At 45.9% G+C, this 13035-nt stretch overlaps 1 protein-coding gene across 1 annotated transcript in view; it reads left to right on the forward strand.

Annotated features, from left to right (window-relative positions):
* Positions 1-13035, forward strand: part of LOC135811232 (uncharacterized) — a 362326-nt gene that overhangs the window by 181171 nt on the left and 168120 nt on the right. Inside the window, exon 11 of the mRNA XM_065324432.1 lies at positions 10613-10774. Coding sequence (XP_065180504.1) covers positions 10613-10774 — 162 coding nt within the window. The remainder of the gene's footprint in view (positions 1-10612; positions 10775-13035) is intronic.

Raw genomic sequence — 13035 nt, forward strand, 5'->3', positions numbered from 1 at the left:
AAAGTTTGATTCACTATTTCTTGAATGTGTTCACATTTGCTGTATTACTTCAACAGCTTTTCGGAATAATGCCTTTGTCGCATTGGAAATTTGCTTGTTGAGTTGCGATATGCTTTTCGATGTTACTTTTCAACATATCGGGAAGGGGAGAATGTTCAGAAGGTCGCACATGTCACTGACATGCATCCTCGTTTCGTGTTACATGTAGCTGTGACTTTCGTTAGGGATCACACTTTAAAGTCACAGGCTTTGTCTTCACCTTCTTTCGAGCCTGCTGATGGAGTTCTTGGCATGCAAGTGTTATAAGCTAGACGTTTTCACTGCAGTAGGGAGTTGGCTATAGTAGGCTGTAGTGCTTACGAGTTCGGTGAAAGGCTTCAAGCAATTGCGGCTTGGAGCCAGAGTTTTCTAACAGAGTTCTCTTGATAGTCGCGAGCTGGTCCTTTGTGTGGTTTAGGTGTGTGCCGAGGCAGGAGCACGCCTCTACAGAAGAGGTTCTGTAGATGTCCCTCATAGATGCGTAAATCCGCGTGACGGTGTATAAAAGCTGGGGCTTAGATGACTTTTGGGGAGAATTTTGCAGGCGTCTACATGAGACAGGCTTCTATATAAGACAGGTATTTCTATGTATGGCAATGCTAAAGCCAGACTTGTGTGGCAACAGTGCATCTTGAAAATCAGGCTTGTATTCACCAAAATGTTTCTTTGCCTTGCCTTGTAGTATTTTGGCTCCTGATCACGATGTTGTACTTCATCATTTTCCCTGCGATGACTGGAAGTGGGTGAATACCTGAAAGGAAGTTGCCCAAAATTGTCCCGAAGTACCGAGTGATGTCGCGCAGGACTTGACCTCCACATTCGTCGTCAAAAACGAAGTCAAGCCTATGTGCTGGTCGATCGAGCCAGCTGTTCCAATGTACCATGATGTACAGTGCACGTGTGCCTTTTGAACTCCGTGATCCAACCCAGATGGCCATATGGATACGTTGTACTGAAGAAGAATGCCAAACACCCAAGTGCAGCAGCCAAATCAAAATGAAAAAGGAGCCGAGTGTTCAAATTTGACTTCTTCCTAGATGATCTAGTATTATTTTGTGAGCACGAAAGTACGTCGATGTTTTGAACTTTTCAGGTGAGGAACAACACGATGATGAGTGCGTATGCAGAAAACAGTACACCTCCGGCAGGCGATAAACCCAACAACCTGAGCCTCAAAGGAACGCAATGTAGCTACGTGGAGGCAATTCATCTGTCGATGTTGCTGATAGGGCTGCAGCGGGTAGGGGTTTGGTCGGGTAACGAGTTCGGGTATTTCCATCCGGGTAGCACGGGTACCCTATCGGGTATTTTTGACATCGTTTGTACTGTGAGTGTGCACTTGTGCTACATAGAAAGTTTACACTAAGCACATAGCCATGCTTCTCACATGCACCGTTGCAAAAACAACGTACTCCCACTACCAGATCGGGTTCTCAGGAACAAACTGGAACCTGAATACCCGCTCTGATTACCGGTAGCACAGGTACCCTACTACCCGATAACACCCCTAGTTGGTGAAGACGGAGATGACAAGCTCCGACGTCTTTCATTTCAGAGCCGCATGGGCTGCATCGCCACCTGCATCGCCACCATACAACGAAGTCATTTACAAGTAAGATGTATGTGTGTTACGCTCACAGCAAACAAACATCCTTTTACTCCTTCGTAATCAGAAACAAAACAAAGAGCTAACTTGAGCTTCGCAACGGAAGTACCAGTGCGACATACTGCTGTCGACTTTTGTTTGTTTTGTCCCTTTTTGACGTTCTCATTGTGTACAACGTACACATCAGTGTCCGAGTTCAGAAGGCACAAATGCACCGTACATCGGACAGTTGGCACAATCCACCAGCATACTGGCTGGACTTCGTTTTTGGCGACGAATGTACTCGTGGTGGTCAAGTCCGGCGTCACGTCACTCGGTACTTCGGGACAATTTTGGGCACCTTCATTTCAAGTTTTCACCCACTTTCAGTCACAACAGAGAAAAACGAATGAGACCATCCTAATCAGGAGCCAGAGCACTACATGGTAAGGCAAGTACTTCCTCCGTTCATCAAAACTTCTTTGATTTTTTCCAGTTTGGTCCAAAGCGATCTATGGCTGCAAACACGCTTTGCAGAGTGGAAAACAAAGCAGCATATCTAAGATAGTTATTTGCAGATGTCACCCGGCTCATTTCAATTAAAGTAGTCCAGCCTCACTCTTCTTCTGAATCTGATGACGACTCACTCCCTGATGACATCGAGTCTGCATCCTGCTGACTTTCACCTCCAGCGCTGCCAGCTTTTGTTCCGCAGCCTTTACAAATTGCCGAGACACGATTTGTTCATGGAGATCGCCAAGTTCTTTGCTCCAACTGTGAGCTTCATGACTTTTGCTGTGGCGCTGGTAGTTATGCTCGATGGGCCTTGGCACGCCGCTTTTTTGGGGGGCAACAAGTAGCGTAGCTGGTGAAGCTTGTACTTAGTACACAATGCTGTTAAAAGTGGCTTTTTTGAACTTTACTTCCTGTTTTGCCTTTCGTGGACCCATAAATGGAAGAGTGCGTATTCATTTCTCAGCTTGGGTTCAGATCTGAACATGTATCATGGCTATGCTTCACTGAAAAAAGAGCACTTTTTGCCTGTTTTTACTGCAAAAAGAGCACTTTTTCAGCATATTTTGAGGAACGCATAAAGCACAAAGTGCGAATTAAAAGAGCACCTTTGGGGAAGGGCTATCTGATGATCCACGTAAATCTGCAACAGCAAGGAATGACCGTGCTCCATGCCATCAAGGTCGCTTGGAGTTGACCAGCGCGCATCCTACACTGGTTGCATGGGGTATGTGGTACGCCCACATGGCAGATTTCGTACGTCATGAACAACGTGATTTGACCCTACTCGCCCTAGTCTCTGTGCTGCATGTTGAGGGAAAGTCCCGGCTGAAAGGCCTACAACACGGCATGCGCTGGACATCAAGATGCACTTGATCCGATCTAGATCAACGGGTGATCCATGTAAGTGCAGGTGCGCTTGATCAAGGCGACTCGGAACAACTGCTGAACCGTGATCTACGAGACCTGGCATTCTTATGTCACGAGGCACGTGATTTCCTCATTCCTCTCGCAGTAAAATCTAAAAACTACATGCAAAAATTCAGTCACTTTTGCATCAACTGTTGCACAAAAAAATGTTGGTGGCGCAAGGAGAAGCTTGTCGTTTGGGGTGACAAGTGATCACAGCTGCTTTTCCTTGTCAGAGTCAACAATGCACTTTGTTCTGCAGCGTTGGGAGTGGTGTTGGAGTAGACATTGCTGACTAGACTTCGCGGAGGGGCGAGCTTTCCTTCGCAGGTATGAGTTTGGACGTATTTCAGAATGGTCGAGTGGAAATATTCAAAATTGTTTATTTCAAGAAAACCCAAAAAGGATGATGGGGGACATGTCCTCAGTGCTAGAAGAGGTGTTCTACTATCTGCCGGTGTATAGTGTTTGCTAATTGAGGACGTAGCTCGCAGTTTTATCAGCGCTTGTAATTTGGCTATTTTCAAGACGATCATTTGTGGCGTCAAGGGATGATTGCCCTCGTCTGCTGGGATGCTGGCGTGGCTAAGTGGTGCTGCCCCAAGAACTCTTCTAAGGTGAGGTAATGTTGGCTTGATGGAGTTTTGTTCGTAGCTTGTTCTTGTACGCTGTGCCGTGGCTCGTTTGTAGACCCATAAATCGCGCCAATATTGAGGAGTATACCAATTTCATGGTTCCCTTCAAAAGATTTTGCGCGGGCTTTGGAATGTCTATCTTCATCCCAAAGCAAACCTACGTGCAAAATTTGAGCGAAATCTGAGAGATCGAATTGCACATAAGTTCTGGTCTTCTCAGACATGCTCTCTTAAGGTGGAACACTTTTGCTTTCCCCTGCCCAACAAATCCACGTTCGTTGATTTTGGCTGTGTGCGGATGTGCACCATAGTGCTGGTACAGCAGTGGCTGGCCGGCTTCTGGGCCCTTCTTCAAGCCACACGGCCTTTCAAACTGCTTCTCATTTTCACACTTTGGTGTCATGCGCCTTGCTGGGAGTTGTGTTTTGTGGACATCCTGTCCAGAACCGGTTATGCTTCACCGATTTTTTCGAAAGGAATCCATGCTTTCGGAGGTTCCAATGCCTGTAAGATCAATGGACAACACCACTGATACCTTATGTAGGAGATGGATCACGGACATATTTGTCTAATGCCAACCGAAATATCATGACAGGAACACAAAAATGCAATGAAGTTTTGCCTTAAAGGATGAAGGAAATAATTATTGATGTATAAAAGGAGGAGCCTAAATGTTGAAAGTATGACCAACAGCCTCCCTAAGGTCACGATACATTTTTGGACAAGCACACCTGTTGAGCCGTCACCAGCAATACTGAGAAACGTACATCTGTGGAATATTTTTTTAAATTGTACCTAAGGGTTGGTTCATATAAGCCAAATTGGCGCTTGGAAGCACCGGGCGGTGAGCCAGCTGCCGATCCGTCCGGCATACGGTTCGAGTACCGAATCTACTACAAAGTAGTACAGAATGCGCCCAAATGGTACCACAGGTTAGTCAACTGAAGCTTGAATTCCCTGTTTCTTCAGTAGCTCAAGGGCTTTTAGTGATGGCCACTCGGTGCTACCTTTTACTGGAGATTATGAAACTACTTCTACACCTTTTATTGCAGTCTAGTAAGAGATGTTATCGAAATTATGCATGCAAACGTTGATGATGTTTCAAGAACTTGCCAATGTATCCTTCACATTTTTTATTTGTTTCAATTATATGTTGTCTCATAAGTTGCACAACTGACAAGCAGATCATCCGAGAAGGACGGATTGGGATGCTGACTTGATATGCGACCTTGAAGCGACTACAAGAATGGCAAACTGACTTCATCTTTACCTTCAATTTAGGAAAGTTTAGGACGAGTCTTGGCTTGAAATTTTGACAAAATCTGGCTCCCGGCACCGGCGGCCTCCGGCGCGAACGGTTCACAAGCCACTTTCGGTCAAAATTGCACTTGATCAATGCCGGAGCAGATTGCAAGAGTTGGGCACTGCCTAACTCTGCCGCCCGTGCCTTGTGATTATTTACCGTATGGTTTTGTTACGACTGCACTACTTCACATAATCACAATGACCCGGGAGCGGGTTGCAAGAGGCCCACTGCTGGTGACACCCATCGCGCACCGGCAATACTCGAACCAACCCTAACTTCAAGTTAGTAACTTGCCCATTATATTTGCACCAACGTGAAGTTAAGTAGGAACATTTCTGCATGTTTGTCACAATTCCCATGACGTCGAGACCTTAGGTCGGCTGAGGGAAAAAAGCCACACCATCACTATGCCCCACTATGAAAACATTTTCATTGCCTGTGAGCTGTGATCATTGTAAAAAAAAATCGTCTTCGCTTGGCTTCCCCTCTTCATGCATAATTACATACCTTCGGGTTGGGTGGTCTGTTACTTTGCGTCTTCAAGTTGGAGTAAGATCTGTATGTCCAATTATCTTACTAGTCGCATTAATCATCCTGTAATGTTCGGCATTCTTTGTTACCCCGCAACATAGCTTGTGCAGATCTTTGTTGCACTTTAACTCCACTCATTTAGAACTTTGCACACCTCAGTCGTCAAATTTGGAAAGTTGTTGGTTGGTGCTTGGTACATGTGTTTGAGCTAGGTGTCTGGTCGTCGATTGTCTCAGTACCATTGTATGATTGTGCCTTGTTGTCGCAGTTCTGCATAACTTTAATCTTTGATGCCCATTGCCGGAGACGATGATAGCGATACTACAACAGAAGCCGTACTAAGTTGTGCTAGGATTGCAGCATGCAACAGCTTGCAAGGCTGAAGAATTGACCAATATCGTGCTCTCGCGATTAGATCCCTATCTCGAATTTGCCCCAGTCTCTAAGAGCCAGTAAAAAAAGAAACCCGTCTCTTGTATAATGCCCCCCCCCTTCCCCACCCTCCCCACCCTCCCGGCTTGGAAACAAGCTCATGTGCAAGTTTGGTGATCTTTTGATACTGCTTTTGTCCATGTCATTGAACTGGTGGTTTCAAAATAAAAATCACAGTTCTTGCTGCCCTTTTTTTTGAGTTTGATTGGTTTCAGTAAACTTTAGGCTCTGTTTCGTGCTTTCTTTGCTTTTATGCGGGATGAAGTAAATGCGCCAGTGCATGCAATACCGTGTCTAAGGGCAATTTTTTGGAATTTTTTTTCTTTCTTGAAAATCAATCACAGGGGTCTAGAGAACACCTCTGTGGAAGATGAAGTTGGATATCACATTTGAAAGTACATAGAGACCATGATTTCTATGGCATTGTCCAACATAGAATATGCCTTGTATAATGCATTATCTACAGTGTCGCTGAAAGAAGCAACAGTTTTGCGTATCAGCCTTTAGAATTGGCCAAGACATTCAATAAAGGCTGCCGTGTTCTCCAGTCAAAACCGGGCAACATTGTCCAGCAAGTTCTTGCGACGTTGAGCTAACAAGCCTTCCCTCGCGTTCTTTTTGTACAAAGACAACATGGTCACAACGGAGTGGCTCCGTTGCAGAATTCTTTTCATCCTATGCACGAGGCGAACGAATATCGTCCTGGAGCAGCTCACACTTGTTGCACATATCCATCCGTCGCGTCATGAACTCGATGGACTTGCATTAATTTTCTTAGTCCACAGATACAAAAATATACGGTAACCCAAGGTTTGCGATTCACCAGACTGCTCGACATGTTCCGAAAGGACAAACTTGTAGCCGACAGATGTAGGTAAGTTTATGGTAGATTCCCCACCTCTCCCTCTTGGTGCAGCAGACAGCGGGAGGCTGAACACTCAGCTGTAGTTCAGAATAAACTGCTGCGCTCTGTCTCCCGCTTCTGCACTAAATTTATTCCAAGGCACATTGACAGATTTCTATGTGCACCAGGATGACAGCTATTGTTCTCCTTGCCGGTCCACTTGCACACAGTCCTGTTCTGCCAACCAAAATCATAGAGCTGCATAAACACGGTTCCACACACGATGTATCCCATCACAGTTTATCCAAATGTGATGCGCGTCCGTTCCATTGCGGAAGCTGTCGACTGATGCACGACAGTCGACAGGATCGTCATGCGTGCAGCGCAGCCAGCACACCAATATAAAAAATGCCGAGGTCCTTGGATTTCATCGTCGTAATGGAGGATTGCGCTTGACGTGAAGCTGCTGAAATGGTAGTTTCGAACGCAGCCACAGCCTTCGAGAATCAGTGAGTCCACAGCGGCAATGCTCTGAAGCGCGTCCTGCTCATCGTCGCTTGCAGAGTCTACAGAATCTTCGCCTAATTCATCCGCTCTCGACTCGCCTTCAACCTCAACACAGGAGTCTTTCACTCCCGGACGCTTAGCTGGGGCTTCGTCAGAGTCACTGTGAGCAGTACAGCTGCTAGTTGCCGACTGCTCCGACCCATGACTTGCCAAATAAATTGTCGTCTTCCTCGTCGATAGTAAACCTTGCCGATCTCTTCGGACGCGCCGACGATAATCACGCGAGCGGCACAGCTCAACCGACGTGCTGCTCGGCGTCTGCCGCGAGCGTGTCTACTCAGAGGCCCTTCCTCAAGTGCTACTTCCATTCCAACTCCTCCTGCGCCGTCACGTCCATGATGAGTGCAAGTCGATCGCTTGTCGCTTCTCTTGTCGTCTTGAGATCGATTAGGAATGACATTCCTAATGTAGACAAGATCCGCGATCGAGCCACAAAAAAATATAACTCTTCTTTCCGAGCGATTTTCTCAAAATTTTGAAAGAAATCGGTTTCCCCCGAAGACACGTTTTCGCATGCACTGGCCCAAATATGCCAGCATTGAAAACATATCACCCTCTCTTGAACAGCGCCCCATCTGTGGTGGACATTAAAAAAATAGTGCACTTATCGCTCGAGTACGCTACTACTCAAAGTGGTTTACACGCCACAACTATTTGATGTATTTTTTCTGACCAATGAATTCCTACTTGTTGGACCTTTTTCTCGATATTTTGCCGCACACACATAACACCACCTACTTCGGCATGCACTGGTTATTGGTAAAAACCCAGGAGAATTAGGGACACGTCAGGACGAGAGTAAGGTTGCGCTTGGTGGACCAATTTCAGAATTTTAATGACAACCATGTTGGTACTTTCTCCGACTTTTTTTTGACTAATTTTCGCTCCTGTTCTGTTGCTCTCTTGGCATGAAAGACCGACAGATGACATTATTGGAGCCATAGGAAGGCATGATTCACATTCTCGAAAGACGACAGTCATCGCAAGGCAAGGATGTCGTGCTGTAAAGCAATGGGAGTGACGATGGTTTGTATTTTGTCCAACAGGCACATTGCCATGCAACAAAATAACTGGGCTAACTGTTCGTCGTTGACAGTTTTTGGTTCAGAATGAGAAAGAGAAGGGCAAAGGTACTGAGGAGCAAGAATAGTATGACAGGGATAGCAGCTAGCTTTTTTGGAATCTGCGTCATCCCCGAAAACACCAGCCAAAGTGCAAACAGGACAGCAAGATGCCAAAACTCCATAACGCAAAGAAGTGACTCACTTCGCGCAGCACAGCAAAGCTAAAAAGTTCAAAATCGAAGTCGTCGTCCGCTGCCGCGTATTCTACGTGGAAGATCTTGCTCTGTTCAGCAACCTCCACTCCGATGTCTCCTTGAAGAGATGCTCATCAATTATGTTCTTGTCCTCTATCCTAGTCCAAATCCTGCCTTGCCCATGCATGACTCTCATGAAATGCCCGCACTAAATAGCCTAAAAATAAGAATATTTGATATCATACTTCTCTCATAAACTATGATAATACCCATTTCATATCCCCTCCCCTTCATAAAATTAATAACTACCGTTTTCTTTCCTTTCATTTCATCTTCTTTTCTGTTCTTTTCTTCTTCATACACATTTTAAACATTTTCATCATATTGTGACAGCCGTGGGCCAATAGGCCCGGTGAGAAGGCAATCTTGCCTGTTCATACGGTGAAGTAAAATAAAGAAACAACAACAACAACAACAACAACAACAAGCTGTACTGGGATCAACATGTAGATCGACCTGCTACTTTGGTTGGTTCCAGCGGTGATGAATCGACCAATGGCAACTTAGACTGAGACTCTATTCCCATCAATCGATCTTGTAGATTTATGAATACATGTCCATTGACCATGTTGAAGTATTTCCCTTCCAATAATACATTTTCGTCGAGCAGAATTACTCACAGAAAAGTCACGTGAAAAAGTCAAGAATGTTTGGTTTCCGGAGGACGTAATTTCACCACCAGCCCCCCCCCCCCCTCACACGAACACACATGCACACACACATACGCACACACACCCTTGTACTTGTACTTGTTGCGTACAGCCAAAACTGGTCACGTGGGTCTCCCCGGGAGAGGGGAGAGGGACCCAAAAGGAATCTTGGAAAGATGACTCAATTGGCTACTGAACCGCCGAACGGCCGACCCCCCCTGAAATCCCCAAAACTTCGGGGAAATCACCCTAAAATCCCCAAAAGTATACAAAACTCTGGGCTAACAGATATGTATACTTAAAATAGAAAGTATATGAACCCTGGACTCAACAAAGGTGACAGATACAACATTACACCTTCAAGCAGCCGAGCCCGTTGGCAACACACCGAACACAATCAGGCATAAATGTACCCACCAACCGAACTGGCTGGCACCACACACGCACACACCTACACACACGGCACACACACACACACACACACACACACACACAAACAAAAACGCACACACACACAACGGTTCTGTGCTTTGTGGCCTCATCAATACAGCACTGGGGGAATAGGGCTTAGCCTGATAGCAATGACAAGTGAAAAGCTGAAGAATTGACCAATACTACTCAGCCTGGTTTACACCGCGCAGCTTTTTGAAGTGTTTTGTTTTCCTGGGCAGTGAATTCCTACACCGTTTCTTGATATGTGTTCCTTGTAATGAAACACCGTGCACATAGCACGGTATGTTATGAAGACCACATGGATAACTTCTTCAACACTGTTCATATTAAAATAGCAATGAAAAATATCAATTGTGCACTCATAACCATGTATAAACAATTTAAAAAAAGTTTGTCCACACCCACTCACAGCTGCCACATTCATCTACTGCTACCATTCTCAGATACACTGCAAAGGTTCACACTACTCGCGTTATGCATAACCGCTAGCTGTGCTGCATTCTCATGCTTCTTTTCATATTACTCTAGCTATATAACTGGTTGTTTTAGTGATTTTTATTATGTGACGATGTTCCACTGATGATAGTCACACGAAAACGTTCTGGAATTGTTTCATTTTAATTGTTTATACATGGTTATGAGTGCACAATTGATATTTTTCATTGCTATTTTACGACTGTTGTCTCCTCGTCGGTTATTTAAATACTGTTCATTTTTTCTCCCATTATGTGAACAGATTGTATGATGAATACTGATTGGCCAACAAGCTAGTATGATTTTCACCTGGACAGGATTGTTAACTTAATATGATCTCTACTGTGTATCTACAGGTTGCTATACAAAATCACTACAGGTCCGTTCGTGATAGCTGTACATCATTTTATTCTGGTAGCCAGGGTAATGGCAGGAGGCAGTTCAACGGTCCATTTGGCATCACAATGAGCAACGATGGAAAGGTCTTTATCGCTGATTACAAGAATCATCGGGTGAAGGTTAGTCTATAGAAACCAGCACACAGATCTATCTCATTACACAATTTTCATCATCTTCTTGATGTACAGCAAGACATGTAAACTGCATCTGCAGTATTACTCTACAGGAAGTCATTGGTCTGGTAGATAGTGTTATGAACCCACATTTCCTTATGATAGTTTCTCCTCTCCTAAAAGCCATCATACCATAGGAAGGTGTGAAACGATCTCTTGGATCCCCATATTCTATTTGCATAGCGGAGCTTTGGGATTCGATACAACAGTGTATACCAGCCCGAAATCGGGTTTTCCTTTGCTAGAAAAAATGGTAAAAGAAAACTGCCCCACAGGTGATCAATCAGCTCAAACGCGGAAACTCTAGCTTCTTTGAACTCGGATGGTGAGCCAATATAGTTATGATGAAGAAAGGAAAAGGACAAAATGTTACGAGTTATGACAAACTGTCCACCAACGTAACCAGATCTTATACAGTTAGCAAGTGTCTTGGACCTACTTGGACCTTTCTAAACCTGAGCCTTCCAAGTTGGAAGGTTGTTGGTTTGCACCTTGGAGAAGTGTTGGAGCTAGGTGTCAGGCCGCCGAATGTCTCATTACTCCTTGTCAGTTTTGTGCCATTTTGTCGCACTCGCTGACTGTATAAGATCTGGTTACGTTGGTGGACAGTTTGTCATAACTCGAAACATTTTGTCATTTTCCAGTCTAGCTTCTTCTTCATCTTTTTTTCTTTGCTCGAGGAAATGCTTCGTTGAAAGTTTCTGTTTTGAGTTTTTGGTATGGAATGCGCACCTCAGGATGTTTTTTCGCTAGTCCAGAGGGCTCTGGGCTAAGCCTTGCGCCCACTCGAGAGGCGTTTGGCATCTTTGGAATGCCACAAAAGTCGATGCGGCAGTGAAATTTTGAGTCCAACTCCAGGCAAGAGCATGACTCGCGGATCGTGGATAGTACATGTACCCCGGAAACTGATCCACTCCTGATCCCAGTTGCTTCTCAATCGGCTGACTCCTCTTTGGCGAGGTCTTCTCTGCCTGCTCAGGCTTCTGGAGCCGGTCTTGAGCATATGTGTGGCGGGTTCGTTGATGGCGACCTGGTAAATAATCCCACCCTGAAGTCACTTGCTTCTTGGTCCACGTCGAGAGAACCACCTAGGCTACAACCTCTTCCCTCAAACCTGTGTGGTCCTGAAGATCCAGCAGGTCTGGCACAATCAAGCCACCTGCCGCTTGTACGATGCTATCTGGTGTGGCAACTGATGATTTGTACTCTCAGTCTTGTAGCACACATAGTCTGGAGTCTGCTGTGTGGATCACAATACTGACTGGCCAGTGGATGACGGGGATGAGGAGGAGAAAGGGTTTACCCGATATGTTTCGTACGAAACTGCCAAGCTTCCCAAGTCATGTCTTCCCTCAGAACTCCGACGCAAATCCGGGCAGGCATTTTCTCGCCGCTACCCTCGCCCGGACACTCCCGCTACATTAGTCCTGGCTTTGGATGCACAAGTCGCCCGCATTGTATATTCTGCTGACAGAAAGCCACCTCGTTCAGATGCTCGGCCGGATAGGCCTTAGTACCTGACGCAGCAGAAGCTGTTGAATGTGGTGGATCCCGCTGTGCTTCATTCTTGAGGTACAAGCAAAACCCTGACGTCGGTGAGCAAGGTCAGCAGATGATGAATCCAGGAGGCAGCTACGGCGGCACTGCGTCTCCCGGTAGATGCTAAACAGGCACTCACCATAAAACGACGTTCCATCTGTTTATCTAAGATCCACCGCAAGCTTTCTATCCTAGCCCCAGCAGATCTTGCTAACCCTGGCTAGTCAATATTTGGCTCTGCCCAGAACGAGCAGATAACTAAGTGAGCGGAACCGGACAATGCCTGGGCCGATGTACGTCATACGCTGCCTGCAAGTCATGGCCATGTGGCTGGAAAAGACAGACGGCTGCCAAGCTTCGAACAAGACAAGAGAAATAGCAATACCAAATGCTGCAAGCCTTCGGAGGCTTCGCCTCTGCCATTTTTTGAGGGAGAGGAGCCCGCAGGAATGGGTGGACCTCCGCAAGCCATGTCCTTCACCGTCCACATTACTCCAAGAAGCCGCAGTGTCAACCCTGGTCACACCAACAGCCCGACAGCAAGCACGGCCCTCCGAAGCCAAACAGCGCCTAATACGTTTCCTTCTAGAGGTGTGCTTGCAGGCACTACCACCAGAACTGCAGTGTGGATGCAGCCAGTTACCCAAGTGGGGTTTGGACTGGAGGTT

Source organism: Sycon ciliatum, chromosome 3, assembly GCF_964019385.1.
Source record: "Sycon ciliatum chromosome 3, ocSycCili1.1, whole genome shotgun sequence".
NCBI lineage: Eukaryota > Metazoa > Porifera > Calcarea > Leucosolenida > Sycettidae > Sycon > Sycon ciliatum.